This window comes from Oncorhynchus keta, chromosome 14, assembly GCF_023373465.1.
Source record: "Oncorhynchus keta strain PuntledgeMale-10-30-2019 chromosome 14, Oket_V2, whole genome shotgun sequence".
In the NCBI taxonomy this organism is placed as follows: Eukaryota; Metazoa; Chordata; class Actinopteri; order Salmoniformes; family Salmonidae; genus Oncorhynchus; species Oncorhynchus keta.
This window is the reverse complement of record NC_068434.1, coordinates 13777071-13797110: the sequence shown is the minus strand read 5'-3', so window position 1 is coordinate 13797110 and position 20040 is coordinate 13777071. Positions and strand designations below refer to the sequence as shown.

General features: G+C 42.6%; 1 protein-coding gene across 2 annotated transcripts in view; it reads right to left on the bottom strand.

Moving 5' to 3' along the window:
• Positions 1 to 20040, bottom strand: part of sh2b3 (SH2B adaptor protein 3) — a 54699-nt gene that overhangs the window by 16951 nt on the left and 17708 nt on the right. For both annotated transcript variants that reach the window (XM_052461129.1, XM_052461130.1), the window contains exon 3: positions 865 to 966. In XM_052461129.1, coding sequence (XP_052317089.1) covers positions 865 to 966 — 102 coding nt within the window. The remainder of the gene's footprint in view (positions 1 to 864; positions 967 to 20040) is intronic.

The window sequence follows — 20040 nt, the reverse complement described above, 5'->3', positions numbered from 1 at the left end:
GGCTGTGACTATAACTGAAGAGAATTATCTTGTGAGGTAATACGGTCGGCATTTGATTGTGAGGTATTCTAGGTCGGGTGAACAAAAGGACTTGTGATTATCATAACATACAGAAACATCATGAGTAGTTAATCATGAAACCTACCCCCCCGCCTTTCTCTCTTCGGAGAGTTCTTTATTCCTGTCTGCGCGATGTACTGAGAACCCAGCAGGCTGTATGGATGTATGTTTCCGTGAAACAGAGTATGTTACAATCACTTATGTCTCTCTGGAAGGAGATCCTCGCCTTGAGCTCGGCTACTTTATTATCCAGAGACTATATACTCTGAAGCAGTGGATGGTGTGCACGCCTCCTGAGTCGGACTAGAAGTCCACTCTGAATACTTCTTCTCCGTCAGTGGTGTTTTGGAGCAGCCTCTGGAATGAGTTTAATTTCCCTGGGGGGTACGAAACAAAGGATCCAATTTGGTAATATCGTATTCCTAGTAGTAACGCTGGTGAGTTACCGCTGCTCTTATTTCTGGCTGTATGTAATAACACACAACAACAAAAATATTCAGGCCTAATAATGAAAGAAAAATACTGAAAAGTTGCTTAGGAGCTAGAAGCCATATCTGTTGGCGCCATATTACTATGTGTGTGTGTGTGTGTGTGTGTGTGTGTGTGTGTGTGTATGTAAAGTGCGTGCAATTCATGTGGAAGCTCAATGCTCACTATAAATCCACAGGAGTGCTTTTGGACAGAGAACAGACTGGCTCGGCTGTATGGTTGCGTGTGTGTGAATAGGCGATGTTGACAAAAGGACAAGAAATGAGGCATGAAGCTAGATCACCAACAACAGGAAGAGTCTCTCCTCTTCCTCACCTTTAGAACAAACGTGTTTGTGTTGTCCGGCATCTCCAGACAGTTGCAGCGGCGGATCTCCAGGATGTCTGAGCAACGTGCTGTCAGTTTAGGACTGGAGCCCTGGAGGACACACAGAGAGGCAGAGAGAGACAGGGTCCGAGATCAAGCAGACATTGTTACAGCACGTCATGTCCTAGACCCCTCAAACACCACTCTGTTCCGGTAACACACCACCTCAAACACCACTCTGTTCCGGTAACACACCACCTCAAACACCACTCTGTTCCGGTAACACACCATCTCAAACACCACTCTGTTCCGGTAACACACCACATCCTCTTCGACGCAACTCCCTTCAAAAAACCACGTCATACTAGTGTGTTTGTGGCACATTAAGAGACGTTTCAAGATACAGTTTGCTTCTGCTTTACTTGAACATTTGACTGAGTGTTCGTGGTGAGGAGCGTTATTTTTTTTTTTTTTTTAGGGAGTAGACATATCAGGATGCATTCATTTGATCCATTGCTGTTTTGATGTTGTTTTCCTTTCGCTCTACAGCACTCTCCAACAAGACCTCCAAAACTAGATGGAGAGGGGATCCAGATGGTGGAGGAAATAGTGGGAAACGCAAAACCACTGGGACATGCAGGCTGTGTGTGTGTGTGTGTGTGTGTCGGTCTTTCTCAGTGTCAGAGTGTCTAAAGTACGTGTTCCTGTGTGTACAAGTCTTTGCTGTTGAAAATCCAACTTGGCTCTTCCCCTGGAGTATCCCTCAGTGGAACTCTCTGGGCTGAGCGCCAGGACTCCTTCCCTCCAGGCCAGGCCCAGTTCAGAATGGAGAGACCCAGAGAGGAAGGCTGCTCCTCCGGGAACACACTCACAGTCTCCAGCCCAGCTCAGAGGGAGGAGGGAAGGCCAGTCATCAACAGCCCCATGGGATGACAGGGCAAAGGTCACCTTTGAAAATTAATCTCCTCACTGTTCTTTCAGGAGAAAATGGGCAGAAGGAAAGTGCTCGTCGTATGCTGATGATAGCTCTGCTGTTGTGTGTCATGTGTGAGCTGTTCCACATGCTGGCTGACAGAAAGGAAATGAGCGAGACAGTATAAGATGGGGGAGAAAGGACAGCGGGGGACAAAGGAGAGCGGGGGACAAAGGAGAGCGGGGGAGAGAAAACGGGTGGATTCCAGAGGGCTGAGGCGGATGAGTGTGACCCTGTGACACAGTGTGTGAGCCGATGAAATGTCTATGGGTGCGTCCTAAATTACACCCTATTACCTATTTGGTGCACTACTTTTGACCAGAGGCCTATGGGCCCTGCTGAAAAGGAGTGCACTACTTGGGGAATATGGTGCCATTAGGAACACATCCCATGCTTATCCCAGACAGGTTGGGCACATCAAAAGGAGATTCCTTTCCCCCTCGTTTCCTGTCCTCATGAGTCTTAGTATGAATGAATCACATGGAGCCCTTGTTCCTCCCAACAGCTTTAAGGAGAAATTAGAAGTATTTGACTCAGTAGCTAGATTTCCATCCAATTAGTGACAGATTTTCATGCAAATATCCTAAAATCTGCATGAAGAAAATGTGCAATTTCCCATCATTGGTGTTTTCACCAAACTGACTTGTTGCAGATTTTTTTTAAATGTAAAAAGTGAGTTTTAGTTTTTCATGTAGCGAATAAAAATGTGTTTCCGTTGCATTTCTAACTCTACCGATTGTGACAAAACTGCTGCTGCGTTAAAAAGCAAAGCAAATGTGCCTCCTCTGGTCTTGGCACATGGCCAACAGTTGGCAGATACACTGTGGGTAGGCTTGAGATTAAAATGGATAACAGTGAGAATATTTTTAATCATTGATCAACATGTCACCAGAATAAGACCCTGGATATTTATTGGAAACGAGCATCAAGCTCATATCGTGCACTTCAGAGTTTTTGCTCTGTCATTATGGGGTATTGTGTGTAGATTGATGAGGGAAAAAACTATTTTAGAATAAGGCTGTAATGTAACAAAATGTGGAAAAAAGGTCAAGGGGTCTGAATACTTTCCCGAATGCAATGTATACTGCATGACTTTACTCGCATAAAGCCTGTGGATGGAAACGTGGTCATGGAAGGAAGGAATCTCCCCCTGTTTAGATTAATACCAGGTCTCTTTCCAGTTTGCTGCACCACCCACTGGCACTGCACTGACTCACTACACAGAGACAGCACTCCAGCACTGGGCGGGTGGGCGAGTATACACACACACACACACACACACACCAGCTATCATAAATTAGGCCTACACAAATATGATACACCCCAGATCCGAGCCTGTGTACTGACAAACAAATGTACCGGCGGTTCAGTGGACACTCCATAGCTAGGCTATGTCAACTAAAACTGACACTTTCAAACAAGTGGAACAGATTGGCAAATAAATGTAGCGAGGGTCTAGCATAAACAAAAACTCCAGAGCTCTTCAACCTTTAAAAGAAACAGGACGCAGCATTAGATAGGCTACATCTTACTGATGTATTGAGAGTTAGTGACAGGAACGCTTTGGTAGGGTGACGCCACTGGAAGCCTGTGAAAACTAAATGTTGGACAAATGCCATATTTGGTTAGCCGTCTGCTTCGAAACGCCTGACGCCATCTCCTTGACTGTATACACAACGCATCCAAATTGTTTGTCCCTCTTGGAGAATGTTTAGAGCATTTTAGTGTACTTAATAAGGTATGCCCTGAGCCACTGAAGCCACAAGGGAAAAGCAAAGAGGGAGAGATGCAGCACAACAGTTTGATGTGAAGCAAAAAGTCTCATGCTACTCATTCAGCGACCATCCCAACATCTCATCCCAGAGATCAGCTGTTTACCAAAACAGTGGCGGGGTGCCCGCTTTGCTGTTGTTTGCAGGTGGCACCTTTAAAGCTCAATATGACGCTGAGTGCACTACAGGGGAAATTTACAGAGGTCTGCTTGTGACGCCCTCCGATTCCATTTCACTTCTCACTGGTCACTTTCAATCTTAGTCATTCACCATCGTGTTTCAGCTTTAGTCACACACACACAACATTTGGTAATATGGTTGGAGAAAATTGACAATATAACCCACAGATGTGTGGCAAAGTAAATACAAATATTCACAGCTGACACTGTCCACCCTGGGCAGGATTCCCAGCATACTTTGCACCAACATTACGCTGACCCTGAGGTCATCATCCTCATCAGGACTCTCTCCAGAGACTTCCCAAATGTTACCCTCCAGCTCCCCATCAGTACAAATACACAAACACACTACTCAATACAGGAGGATCTTCATACGCTACAGTTATTGGGTTGAGATTTCATTTGGTTGACAAACTCATAAGGTGATTCAGAATTGTATATTGTATAATAGTCCCTGTTCCACATCCACACATTACATTCTGTACTATAGGAGAATAGGCCTTGGTCAGGGTTCCCCAACTGGTGGCCCACAGGTGGTTTTATTCCATCCCCAAGTTCTGACAACAACAACAAAAAAAGATACAAATGTGGGTTGAATTTTCATTGTTGTACATAAGACTGTAAAATCACCAGGAAATCAGCCACAAGTGATTTCCATTTTGGAAATCTCTTCAAGTATTTCCACGCATAACAGAAACACATGGTTGTATAAACATTCTGAAATGATTATGCTCCAGTCAAATATATCGGTTTGTGGTTCTTGTAGTCAATCTGCAACCTACATATGATTTGTAATTATGTTCCGGCCCCCTGACCACCCACTCCTGAATCTAGTTGATGATCCCTGGCCTAGACCACACGCTAATCAGCCTTGGTGGTTGCCTTTTGACTTTACACCCAGCTCGGCATCTTTATGGTGAAGCAGGTTTATCAAACAACCCTGCAGTGGAACTGAAGTGTCACAGGAAAGAGAGCGTGCTGTTCTCGGTTGTGAGCAGTCTGAGGAGAGCAGTGGCAAGTACGGTGATAACGCCATATGAACCAGATCTAGCTAGATATGACATCATCAAGGATGTGGGGACAGCAGCACTATCATTAAACTGAGAAATGACAGGTTTCTAGGAAACAGAGCAGCCAATAGGAAAGAGATACTAACAGGCTGCATAGGCAATACAAACAAGACCATTTTTCTAGTCGGACTTGTGTGTCAATTATCTTGCAATTTCAATGGTAATAATAGCTAGCCTATGCAGCTAAAAATATGACAGCCACTCTGGTCTGGAAGTCATTCCACTGAAGGTGGAACATCAGGACAATGACAACGTCAGTCAGTCTGACCTTTGGCCCTGCTCTTGGAAATACAACCGCAGTTTCACCGAAACACTCGAGAGCCCCCGCTACTGAGAAATGTATAGAGGTGAGAAAGTGAAACAGAAAAGTGTTTCCTGTTACTGTCTAACATTGAGCCTTGGGTCTTGAGGTCCTCAGAGACTGGGGCTAGGGTGTGAGCTGTTTTAGGCCACAGACATGGAGCTTCACCCCAACCCCCTCCCCATCAAATCCGTGTGTGTGTGTTCCATACAGTGCATTCGGAAAGTATTCAGACCCCTTTACCTTTTCCACATTTTGTTACGTTACAGCCTTATTCTAAAATGTATTAAATACAATGTTCTTTATCAATCTACACAATAAAAGTTTTAGAAATGTTAGCAAATTTATAAAAAATAAAAAACAGAAATACCTCAATTACATAAGTATTCAGACCCTTTGCAATGAGACTCGAAATTGAGCTCAGGTGCATCCTGTTTCCATTGATCACCCTTGAGATGTTTCTTCAACTTGATGAGAGTCCACCTGTGGTAAATTCAATTGATTGGACATGAATTGGAAAGGCACACATCTCTCTTTATAAAGGTCCCACAGTTGACAGTGTATGTCAGAGACAAAAGCAAGCCATGAGGTCAAAGGACTAATTCGTTGAGCTCTGAGAAAGGATTGTGTCAAGGCACAGATCGGGGGAAGGGTACCAAAACATGTCTGCAGCATTGAAGGTCCCCAAGAACCGCCATCATTCTTAAATGGAAAAAGTTTGGAACCACCAAAACTCTTCCAAGAGCTGGCCACCAGGTCAAACTGAGCAATTTGGGGAGAAGAGCCTTGGTCAGAGGTGACCAAGAACCCGGTGATCACTGACAGAGCTCCAGAGTTCCTCGTGGAGATGGGCAACCATCTCTGCAGCACGCCGTCAAATCAGGCCTTTATGGTAGAGTGGCAAGAAAGAAGCCGATCCTCAGGAAAAGGCACGACAGCCCACTTGGAGTTTGCCAAAAGTCACCTAAAACAGAGAAACAAGATGCTCTGGTCTGATAAAACCAAAACTCTTTGGCCTGAATGTCAAGGATCACATCTGTAGGAAATCTGGCACCATCACTATGGTGAAGCATGGTGGTGGTGGCAGCATCATGCTGTGGGGATGTTTTTCAGTGGCAGGGACTGGGGAAGATCCTTGATGAAAACCTGCTCCAGAGTGCTCAGGACCTCAGACTGGGGCGAAGGTTCACATTCCAACATGACTCTAAGCACACAGCCAAGACAACTAAGCACACAGCCAAGACAACGCAGGAGTGGCATCGGGACAAGTTTCAATGTCCTTGAGTGGCCCAGCCAGAGGCCGGACTTGAACCCGATCGAACATCTCTGGCGAGACCTGAAAAACACTCCCCATCCAACCTGACAGAGCTTGAAAGGATCTGCAGAGAAGAATGGGATAAAGTCCCCAAATACAGGTGTGCCATGCTTGTAGCGTCATACCCAAAATGACTCAAGGCTGTAATCGCTGCCAAAGGTGCTTCAACAAAGTACTGAGTAAAGGGTCTGAATACTTATGTACATGTGATATTTCTGTTTTCAAGGAGTATTTTCCGAATGCATGCACATGCAACTACAGAAGTAAACCATTGGAGCTAAGGCGGTCTGGTGAAAGTGGGAGTCTGAGTGAGACATTTGCTCTCCCCTGTCTTCGTTCACTGCTGGCCACAGAAAAGAGCCAGCTCTGCAGTTTTTTCCTCTGACCCAACAGGCTGGGAGATGCAGCACAGAATGCGTGTCGGCCTTCATGTGTCTGCCAGCCAGTCTGCCTGCCTGCCAGCCAGCCAGCCAGCCAGCCAGCCAGCCAGCCAGCCGCTCGCTCAGTAGTGGACAAAGACAGGGGAGAGCAGGCCCGCCCGCCTGCCCGCCACTCCGTCTACCTGCCCGCCTGCCACTCTGGCTGCCTGCCCACCCTTCTCTTCGCCCACCACTCCGTCTGTCTGCCTGCCACTCCGTCTGCCCGCCCGTCACTCACTTTGTCCGTGTACACTGGCCTTGGCACTGTGAAAAGCCATTCAGGCAGAACAGGCATTCACATAGGTCCACTGAAGACCGTGAACCACGTGTCTCACACACACACAGGGTTAGGGGGCCGGAGCAAAAGGGACAATTAGAGAAAGAGGAGCAGGGGAGGGGGATGAAAAGACAGGCAAAAGGAGAACAGAGAGGGGAAAGGTGACAAAATGACCAGAGGAAAGAGATGTTCCAGAGAGATGACAGACGTCGCTCCCCTCAGGGGCTTTCCACAGGCAACTGAGCAAGGTCAGGTGCACTAACACTGTGGTTACAGGTCCATCACAGAGAGATAAGCATTGTTACCCACAACAGAGGTGCACACACGCACACAGGGCATCAAAGCCAGTGAAAGGTTTAAAACAAACAAGCACTACTCTGCATGACTACGGTAACCACTTGACTTCCTATCGACTCTTCTAGATTTTCTGTGTCACCTTGACGAACATTCTTTCCTCACCCTTCTTCTATTCAACCATTTTGAGTGTACGTACTGTAAGAGACAGGATGGGGTACAGAACAAATAGGCAGAGAGAGAAGAAGAAAAAAAAGGTAGCCCAAAATAGTTTTGTTGTTGTTTAGACTATGTTCTTTCCCTGTGATCAGAACTGAAAACTGGGAGCTCCTCTCAGCTTCTGGATGTTTCCTACTTGATTCTGGGTTCTTGGTCCCGAGGTCAGTGTAAGGAGATTGGGCTAATTTAGTCTTTACATTTTAATGCATATTTTTCAATCAAAGGAACATGTTGTGGAAACAGCCTTTGTAAGCGTTGACTGCTGGATTGACCTCTGCATGTTAATGTCTTTTAGCAACAGCAAATACTATTAGGCTACAGTGCGTGTGGGTTTTTCTTTTTCAGTTTGCCTTTTGAACTCTGTACCTAAAATACTTTGTATTATTAAGAACTATTGGAGTCAAGCATGCTAATTCCTCATTCTGCTAACTAACCAAAAACAAATCGGCTGCGTCATGCACCAGACAGCACACAGAATTCTGACAGAAGCATTGCAGGTTACATTAAGACCTACTTAAAAAAATATATATTTCTTTAAATTTCCCCCCCAATTTCATGGTATCCAATTGTTAGTAGTTACTAACTTGTCTCAAGATAGAGACGAAGGTCGAAAGCCATGCGTCCTCCGAAACACAACCCAACCAAGCCGCACTGCTTCTTAACACAGGGCACATCCAACCCGGAAGCCAGCCTCACCAATGTGTCGGAGGAAACACCATGCACCTGGTGACCTTGGTTAGCACGCACTGCGCCCGGCCCGCCACAGTAGTCGCTAGTCGCGATGAGACAAGGATATCCCTACCGGCCAAGCCCTCCCTAACCCGAGGCCAATTGTGCATCGCCCCAAAGACCTACTTACACCGGATAATACTTGCCTATCTACAAAGTCTGCGTCCCAAATGCACCTATTCCCTATATAGTGCACTACTTTTGACCAGGGCCCATAGCATTTGGGACACATCCTAAGCTAAGAAGCTCAATTACAATTGTTTGTTTTTTTAAATGGCGGAAAGCCATCCACCTCATTTAGCACATCAAGAAGCAACATTAACCACACGTTATCCTTTACACACAGACACTGTCAGTGTGTTAACTGTTGCCCTCCGGCTTTCTGACACACCAGCCTACACAAACACACAGCAGAGTCAACTCCAACACAATACTTTGCCATTACATTAGGCTACATTTAGGCCAAGTGTTCCTCAGGAGATAATACACTCATATGCCTGCCTGTCTGCAGACACCTGCTCGTCGAACATCTCATTCCAAAATCATGGGCATTAACATATAGCAGCGAAGGGGGGATGAACTACAACAGCCTCTTCTGGGAAGGCTTTCCACTAGATGTTGGAACATTGCTGTGGCTTCCATTCAGCCACAAAAGCATTAGTGAGGTCGGGCACTGATGTTGGGCAATAAGGCCTGGCTCTCAGTCGGCATTCCAATTCATTCCAAATGTGCTTGATGGGGTTGAGGTCAGGGATCTGTGCAGGCCAGTCAAGTTCTTCCACATAGATCTCAACAAACCATTTCTGTATGGACTTCGCTTCATTTGTCTATGGAGATCGCATGGCTGTGTGCTCCGTTTTATAAACCTGTCAGTAACAATTGGCTGACAGTGTACTTCATAAGCCACGTTGTTGGTATGGACAGCATCCACATTGAAAAGCAACATTTTACTGAAGCCCTCCTTCCATTGTTGATACCATGAAAGCTCTCAAGTATGAAATGTGCCTTCACAGATTGATGAGTAGATGCACAATTCACCCGCCTCCTTTTCACAAATGTATCCCATGTCTTGCGAAGTGTTTCATTTGAGTGGCCATAGAGGCATACTCACATATGTATAGTGTTTCTACACCCTGCTATCACACAAAGCTTGGCCACCATGATTAATAAAAATGCAATTGCCAGCTAGCTCTATACTACTAACCCACAAGTCCATTTTTTAATGAGTGAGTATTTTTTAAGGGGTGAGTATGGATTTTTATTTCCTCAACTTATGCCGCTGGCCATGGGAGGTTGTGAGATTGTTTCCGACCTTAGAGCTGATTTAGTTACTATTATATGAGTTTCTGGCATTGGGAAATAGCAGCTACATTTAAGTTTACATTAGTATAGTTTACATAATTCCACCATTTCAAGGTTTGACATTGCTTGGTGTTCACGAGAAACAACCTGGTAGCAGAAACACAGCTTGATATTGAGACGAGGGTGACGAAAACTGAAACTAATGTTTAGTAATCTGAGGTGGATAATTATGTAGTGTGAAAACTGTACCAAACAGAGGTCAGTTTGCCTCCAGAAATTGGTTTCCATTCATCTGCGTTGCGGTAGAGGCAGGTGTTCTGATTTCTATGTTCCAGTAAAAAGATGAGTTCTCTTCACGGTTGATAATCTTTCACTAAGTAGTCTAGGCCTTTATGATGAGAATAGCTTATCTTATAAAAGCATAAGGAAAATAAGGCCTAGGAACAGCCCAATACTATTTCTATGTAATTACCCATTATAAGCAGAATTTTAAAAAAATAACATTTTTTAAATAGGTAGCATAATAGTGGAACGAATCCCACAATTTCAGGCAAGTTTTTTTTTTTTGTTGAGGTCCTACACATTCCTAGTTCTATGACAGTGTAGTGACTAGGCCTAAACAACAGGTACACTGGTTGCAAAGCAATAGCCCAACCAAAGCGAAGACAGTACAACGTTGAGTAGCTTTAAGGTTGATTAAAAAGAACAAGGGAGTACTAAAGCAAGTTCTTTCATCACTCATCATGTTTCCTGGAACTGGAGAGTGCTAATTGAGTTACTGGTTTTGCTGGTTCAGGCCACATGTTCAGATGCTTACTTGTGGTGCACAGGGTGACTGAAATGAACGCTGCATGTTGCTTGGTAAGTTTGAAACATACTCTGTGTCAACACACAGATGGGCGATGAGGTTTGGCAGAGTAAAAGGTATTTTCCATTCCATTTTAATTCCATTCTGTCATGGGTTAACAAGAGGTAATAGATTTAAATACAAACAATAAGTAAACTAAAGCTAAACCTGAATTTATCTTTATCGCTGCAATAACTGTGGAGCAAAATTAGGCAATATTGCCCTTAAGATGATTTTTTAAAACAAAATGGGGAACAGATCCTTTTGATCTGGATAAAGCATACCGAAAAAACATCCCCAGTGTTTCCTGGGAAATATATTTAAAGATGCAATGCAGAAATCACTTCGCCATTTCCTTGAAGCTAAAATTCAAATGTATTTTTGTGTGACAAACAAGCAAATATAGTGTAGAGAAAAAGTGTACCATCTAAACCACTGAGATTGATTGTACCATCTAAACCACTGTAAAATATATTTTCCAAAACCAAAAATATTGTATTTTCAGCTGTTTGAAGCTGGTGTACAAAACTGAATGTACCAGACAGGGGAGCATAGAAATAGAGCACATAGAACACACACCACTTCTTAGACATGCTTTCAATGAGAAAGACAGATCTACAACTCACATTTCTATGTGAATTTGGTCAGATCACCTAAAAAATATATATAAATCAAGACAAGCAATTAAAGTGAAAGCAACTATTTCTCACTTTTGGTTACTCATCTCTTGATGCGATATACACGCACAAACACGTGCATAGATCCAAACAGGAACATTACCATCAGGGAACAGTCATGCACACACACACACACACACACACACACACACACACACACACACACACAGTGAAACCATGTGGTGAAGATTAAGTTGTAAAGTCACAAACACTGGCACCATAACACATCAAACAACATACTTTGAGGCCGTGCAACAAAAAACGAGGGCCCGTTTACTCAAGAATGCATTACAAAGCGTGGGCAAGGTAACAGGAAACATCTAGTCCTGGATGAGAGCCTTGTGTTCTAATCCATTGGCAACCTAGGCAGAACCTCAGCTGTCTCCTAAAACAAAAGGGTCTATCTCTTAAAAATACCACCACCAGAGCCGTGTGTTAAAATGAGCCATATTCTGCTCTGTTCTTTAAAAAGGCTGCGTCGGGTTTCTACTTTTAGTAAGAGCCAAACAGTACGTCTCTTTAACTAGGCTAACCCTACATTTAAATAAGAAGAATAATGTACTTCTGTGAAATCTGACAGCAGATAATCTGCCCAGTTTATCGGCTACACAAACACCATCTTTAAAAAAAAGTTTGGACTCCCCTGCTATGGAGCTTCTCATGCAAAGAAATTAATCAGCTAACACCCAGCTTCCTCTTTCTGCAAAATGACCCGACTGGCGTCGCCATTGTAGTTCAGATACACATAGCCCTCAATTAAATGTTACTATATTTACAGGGTTGCTGCTATGCTATGCGCAGGCAGTGCATCACACACACACACAACCACAGTGACCTCAGCAAAATCCAACTATAGCCTTTAGTTAATCTTTCATATCTTTTCCAAAACATGAATTCAGACCAATACATGGAGAGAAATGTATTGTGCTGTAGCACATCTGTTAAATATGGTGCTGTAGCACATCTGTTAAATATGGTGCTGTAGCACATCTGTTAAATATGGTGCTGTAGCACATCTGTTAAATATGGTGCTGTAGCACATCTATTAAATATGGTGCTGTAGCACATCTATTAAATATGGTGCTGTAGCACATCTATTAAATATGGTGCTGTAGCACATCTATTAAATATGGTGCTGTAGCACATCTATTAAATATGGTGCTGTAGCACATCTATTAAATATGGTGCTGTAGCACATCTATTAAATATGGTGCTGTAGCACATCTATTAAATATGGTGCTGTAGCACATCTATTAAATATGGTGCTGTAGCACATCTATTAAATATGGTGCTGTAGCACATCTATTAAATATGGTGCTGTAGCACATCTATTAAATATGGTGCTGTAGCACATCTAATAAATATGGTGCTGTAGCACATCTAATAAATATGGTGCTGTAGTACATCTATTAAATATGGTGCTGTAGTATATCTACTAAATATGGTGCTGTAGTACATCTATTAAATATGGTGCTGTAGTACATCTTAAATATGGTGCTGTAGTACATCTATTAAATATGGTGCTGTAGTACATCTATTAAATATGGTGCTGTAGTACATCTATTAAATATGGTACTGTAGAACATCTACTAAATATGGTGCTGTAGTACATCTATTAAATATGGTGCTGTAGTATATCTATTAAATATGGTACTGTAGAACATCTATTAAATATAGTGCTGTGGTACATCTATTAAATATGGTGCTGTAGTACATCTATTAAATATGGTGCTGTAGTACATCTATTAAATATGGTGCTGCACATGACAGCCCGCTTGGAGTTCGCCAAAAGGCACCGAAAGACTCTCAGACCATGAGAAACAAGATTCTCTGGTCTGATGAAACCAAGATTGAACTCTTTGGCCTGAATGCCAAGCGTCATGTCTGGAGGAAACCTGGCACCATCCCTACGGTGAGGCACGGTGACGGCAGCATCATGCTGTGGGGATGTTTTTCAGCGGCAGGGACTGGGAGTCTCGTCAGGATCAAGGGAAAAATGAACGGCACAAAGTACAGAGATGTCCTTGATGAAATCCTGCTCCAGAGCACTCAAGACCTCAGACTGGGGTGAAGGTTCACATTCCAACAGGACAACGACCCTAAGCACACAGCCAAGACAACACAGGAGTGGCTTCGGGACAAGTCTCTGAATGTCCTAGAGTGGCCCAGCCAGAGCTCAGACTTGAACATCACTGGAGAAACCAGAAAATAGATGTGCAGCGACGCTACCCATCCAACCTGACAGACCTCGAGAGGATCTGCAGAGAAGAAACGGGAGAAACTCACCAAATACAGGTGTGCCAAGCTTGTAGAGTCATACCCAAGATTCGAGGATGTAATCACTGCTAAAGGTGCTTCAACAAAGTGCTGAATAAAGAGTCTGAATACTTACGCAAATGTGATATTTCAATTTATTGTTTTGTAAATTCTCTAAAAATCTGTTTTTGCTTTGTCATTATGGGGTATTGTATGTAGATCGATGAGGAAAATGTTAGACATTTTAGAATAAGGTTGTAACGTAACAAAATGTGGAAAATGTGGAAAAAGTCAAGGGGTCTGAATACTTTCTAAATGTACTGTATATGGAGACTGAATGCCAAAAATAAGGGGTTAAATACATGCATTTACATGTCATGTATTTACATGTAAATAAAAAAAAATGTCAAGCAGACAACCTAAAAAAAATGTACAATGACAAATGGTTTGATGAATGCAAAAACCTAAGAAAGAAATTGAGAAATCTCATCAACCAAGAACACAGAAACCAAGAAAACCTGAGTCGATACCTTCACTATGGTGAAACACTAAAACAGTACTGAAATACAATAAGGAAAAATAAGGAACAGCACATCAGAAACTAGCTCAGTGTAATTGAAGAATCCATAGAATAGAACCACTTCTGGGAAAATTATAACACACTAAACAAGTAATCTATCCAAAATGGAGCTGTATGAATAAACCATTTCTGCAATCTTTTTGGCTCTATAACGAAGAATAAACAGCAAAAACAAATCTTAGAATCAGCAATTAAAGACTACCAGAACCCACTGGATTCTCCAATTACATTGAATGAACTACAGGACAAAATACACACCCTCAATCACAAAAAGGCGTTGATAGTGTCGATGAGTGTTGATAGAAGCCTAAATTAAATTTGAAAAGAGAGAGCACAAATTCCAATTCCCCATTCTTAACAACTCTTTAACTGCTCTGGCATCTTCCCCAATATTTGGAACCAAGGACGGACGGACGGACGGACCCCCCCCCCCGCCAATCTACAAAAATAGACAAATTTGACCTCAAAAACCACTGTGGGACGTGCGTCAACAGCAACCTTGGGAAAATCCTCTGCATTATCATTGACAGCAGAATCCTACACTTCCTCAGTAAAAAAAAATGTCCTGAGCAAATGTCAAATTTAGCTTTTTACCAAATTACCATTTGACAGACCACATATTCACCCTGCACACCCTAATTGACAAACAAAAACAAAGCCAAGTCTTCTCATGCACGAGGGTCTGCTATATAAATAGTTGGAAAGCAGTGTTCAGGGGAAAACATTTAAAATCTGTGTACAGAAACGGGCAAAAAAAAAGATTTATTTCCTCAGGGCCGTGGGGTGAGATAGGGATGAAGCTTGAGGCCCACCCTCTTCAACATAAACATTATTGAATTGGCGCGGGCACTAGAACAGTCAGCAGCACCAGGCCACACCCTACAAGAATCCGAAGTCAAATGTCTATCTGGTGCTTCTGTTTTGATATGTCGGCCATGTGCCTTTTTTTCAGGTATTTCTGTCCTTGAGCAGTTCTTGTCTATTAATGTTCTGTATTATGTCATGTTTCATGTTTTGTGTGGACCTCAGGAAGAGTAGCTGCTGTTTTTTGCAACAGCTAATGGAGATCCTAATAAAATACCAACCAAGGAGGGCCTACAGCAGCACCAAGCTCTTCTGTACAGATTCTGTCAGACCTGAGCCCTGACAGTGACTCTCAGTAAGACAACAATAATGGTGTTCCAAAAAAGGTCCAGTTGCCAAGACCACAAAAATCAATCTAGACACCGTTTCCCTAGAGCACACAAAAAACTAAACCTTGGCCTAAACATCAGCGCCACAGGTTACTTCCACAAAGCAGTGAACGACCTGAAAGAGAACAATGGCCTTCTACGTCATCAAAACAAACATACAATTCGACATCCCATTTAGGATTTGGCTAATATCCGAATAAAATATTGAAATATTGATAATTTATTTGACCAAGAGCGAGAGAAACAGCACCCATCTGTCTCCCTATGTGTAGACCATGTATCGGATGGCATGTCATACTCTTTCTGGACAAACAGCATCAGATACATGGGCTAGATACAGTAAGACAGAGCAGTGCGGTTTCACTTGCTAGTTTCAGCAGAAGAGGCGAAGCAAGAGACCTCACTCTCGCCAAAATCTGTCCAAAATAAGACAATGCGATTTTATGGGCATAATATGCAGACCTAAGCTTGTCGCTTGCATTTCAGCCTTTGGGACAATGACTCACATTATTAGGGCAGAGACAGGAGCATCTCGTCATTATATACAGATCTCTGGTTTCAGCCAGTTGCGAATTAGAAAGGAAAGTTGGAGGTTGCACAGTGCACTGTTTGGATGCTGGCTTCCCCTAAAGTAAATAGAAGTTTTGCCAATATTATTTAATTACTCCTGTCTAAATAAAATACAAATACTTTCCCAGAGAGCTGGACTAGTGCATAGGCCTACAACCTATTTAGGAAGTAGGCCATTTGGGCAGCACACGTGGCAATAGGCCTAGCTGATTGAGTTGCGGTTGTGTCAATGAAAAGCATATCAAAATGTGTGAAGATTATGTGTTTTGAGTCTAATTTTAAAATGTTGAGACAAGGAAAGAGAAGTGTGACGAAGATATGGGCATCCCTCTCCAGGATGTATGCCCTCGGCTCTCCAGGATGTATGCCCTCGGCTCTCCAGGATGTATGCCCTCGGCTCTCCAGGATGTATGCCCTCGGCTCTCCAGGATGTATGCCCTCGGCTCTCCAGGATGTATGCCCTCGGCTCTCCAGGATGTATGCCCTCGGCTCTCCAGGATGTATGCCCTCGGCTCTCCAGGATGTATGCCCTCGGCTCTCCAGGATGTATGCCCTCGGCTCTCCAGGATGTATGCCCTCGGCTCTCCAGGATGTATGCCCTCGGCTCTCCAGGATGTATGCCCTCGGCTCTCCAGGATGTGCCCCACTGTCTCCCGCCAATTCTTGTACATTAAATTGTTTAATTGTGTGTAATGTTTGCCCTTTGATTGATTATTTGATCAATTCCTCATTACCTACGTAACCGGTAGGCCTAGTAGACGTGTTGTTAATCCCCATCCTTTATCGTTCTCATAGTGGAAACGTTCTTTGCAGAGTTCACAACCTGCTACAATTATTAATTAAATCAAAACTTGTTTCTCCCAACAATCATTAAGGAGTTACCCATTTTTTCCCATTGTCTTTTGTTTGGAGTGCTCCATGTGAGCAATGAGTATGTGTGTCGTTTTTCTGCCATGATAAAGTTGAGGGAGTGGGACAGCAACACAATTAGACGGAACCAAATCATAAGAAAACAAAAAGATAATTACTTGACACAACTGAGATGCCAACCTGCTGAGTTGATACAATGATGCACTTCACTAACGATAGCTCAAGTCAAGACAGATAGAAAGGCAGGCAGACATGCAGAGTAGAGATTAATGCGATTGAAAGATCCAGGATTTTCATCAGGATATTTTCTACAGTTTTTATGTCAACTTTAGGCCTAGTTGACAATGGAAGTTATAGGCCTACTGCTGCACTGCCCTGACTTCCATGAGCAAATGTCTTTAAACGACATGGTGTATCAATGTGTCCATATGGAAAAGGCTGGTGCTATTGCATTAGTTGAATTTTAACTTAGATTTTTATCATTTTAATTCCGATTTTTATGACTAACCACAGGAAAGTGTTATTATTGGAATGAAACCGTTCCACGAAAATCAACATTTAAAAATAATCATAATTGGCACCCAGATCGGTAGAAAAAATGGTAAGTTTCCCTAAACTTGAAACTCACAAGGACTTCATTACGAACACCCATGAACAAAATGTGTGAATGAGCAAGCGTGCGCACACAGGAGGTCCAGTGAAAAATATGTGCCCGCCTACAGAAATCAAATGCCCGTCCATCTCATTCCTTCTGGCACCGGCCCTGCAGAACCCATTGCCCTCTACAGTTGTGAGGTCTGGGGTCCGTTAACCAACCAATAATTCACAAAAATGGGACAAACAACAAATTGAAAGACTACGTAGAAATCTACAAAAAATATCCTTTGTGTACAACGTACAAAAAAATATATATTAATGCATGTAGAGCAGAATTAGGACGATACCCGCTAATGATCAAAATCCAGAAAACAGCCGTTAAATTCTACAACCACCTAAAAGGAAGCGATTCCCAAACCTTCCATAACAAAAGCCATCACCTATAGAGAGATGAAGCTGGTGCTGGGGCTCTGTTCACAAACACAATAAGACCCCACAGAGCCCCAGGACATCAACACAATTAGACAGAACCAAATCAGAAAACAAAAAGATAATTACTTGACATATTGGAAAGAACTAACCAAAAAACAGAGCAAACTGAAATGATATTTGTCCCTAAACAGAGAGTACACAGTGGGAGAATGCCTGACCACTGTATTTGTATTCATTATGGATCCCCATTAGTTGCTGCCTCTTCCTAGGGTCCAGCAAAATTAAAGGCAGTTATACAATTTTAAAAACATTACAAAACATTCAGAGATTTCACAACACACTGTGTGCCCTCAGGCCCCTACTCCACCACTACCACATATCTTCAATACCAAATCTGTGTGTGTGTGTGTCTAGTGCGTATGTAATCGTGTGTGTGTTTGAATTGCTTCAGTCTCCGCTATTCCATAAAGTGTATTTATATCATTAAAAAAAAATCTGATTCTACTGCTTGCATCAGTGGAATATAGTTCCATGTAGTCATGGCTCTATGTAGTACTGTGTGCCTCCCATAGTCTGTTCTGGACTTGGGGTCTTATAACAGACTTGAGGACTGTTAAGACACTTCTTGTGGGGTATGCAGGTGTCTGAGCTGTGTGCCAGTAGTTCAAACAGACAAGTCAGTGCCTACAACATGTCAATACCTCTCATAAATACAAGTAGTGATTAACTCAATCTCTCCTCCACTTTGAGCCAGGAGATTGACATATTATTAATGTTAATTAACTCTGTGTACATTCGAGGGCCCCCCCTGCTGCCCTGTTCTGAGCCAATTGTAATTTTCCAAAGTCCCTTCTTGCAGCACCTAACCACACGACTGAACAGTAGTCTAGGTGTGACAGAACTAGTGCCTGTAGGACCTGCCTTGTTGACAGTGTTGTTAAGAAGGTAGAGCAGCGCTTTATTATAGACAGACTTCTCCCCATCTTAGCTACTGTTCTATCAATATGTTTTGACCATGACAGTTTATAATCCAGGGTTAGTCCAAGCAGTTGTCACCTCAACTTGCTCAATTTCAACATTATTTATTACAAGATTTAGTTGAGGTTTAGGGTTTAGTAAATTATTTGTCCCAAATACAGTGCTCTTCGTTTTTAAAAATATTTAGGTCTAAATGATTCCTTGCCACCCACTCTGAAACTAACTGCCGCTCTTCGCTAAGTTTTGACATGTATAGTGTAGAGTCATTTACTCAAAGCCAGTGGCATGTCATTAGTAAAGATTGAAAAAAGCAAGAGGACTAGACAGCTACCCTGGGGGATTGCTGATTCTACCTGGTTTATGTTGGAGAGGCTTCTATTAAAGAACACCCTCTGTGTTCTGTTAGACAGGTAACTCTTCATCCACAAAATAGCAGGGGGTGTAAAGCCATAACACAGATGCAGCAGACTATGATCGATAATGTCAAAAGCCGCACTGAAGTCTAACAAAAACAGCCCACACAATCATTTTATCATCAATTTCTCAGTCATTTGTGTAAGTGCTGGTAGAATGTCCTTCCCTGATTCAAAATTAAGGAAAGCTTTGACAATGTACAGACTCAGTGAGCAAAGCCACCGTAGGCAGACCTGGCTCTCAAGAGAAGACTGGCTCTCAAGAGAAGACTGGCTCTCAAGAGAAGACTGGCTCTCAAGAGAAGACTGGCTCTCAAGAGAAGACTGGCTATGTGCCCACAAAATGAGGTGGAAACTGAGCTGCACTTCCTAACCTCCTGCCAAATGTATGAACATATTAAAAAGAGACATATTTCCCTCAGATTACACTGAAAAGGGCAACCCAGTGAAGCAAAAACATTGTAAATATAAACTATACTGAACAAAAAAATATATAAAACGCAACATGCAACAATTTCTCATATGTTTCTGAGTTACAGTTCATAGATGGAAATCAGTCAAGTGCCCCCCCCCCCTTCTTGATTTGAGGATGGGTGGATTATCTTAGAAAAGGATAAATGCTCACTAACAGGGAAGTAAACAAATATGTGCACAACAGTTTAGAGAAATATGCTTTTTGTGCGTATTAAACATTTCTGGGACCATTTATTTCAGCTCATGATACATGGGACCAACACTTCACAGGTTTTACATTTTTGTTCAGTATATATGCATCTGTCCATTCTCTGTTTTGTACTTCAACTATTTGCACATTGTTACAACACTGTACATAGCATTAATATAACATTTGAAATTTCTATATTCTTTTGAAACTTTGTGAGTGATATGTTTACTATTAAGTTAAATAACAAATCAGAAATTC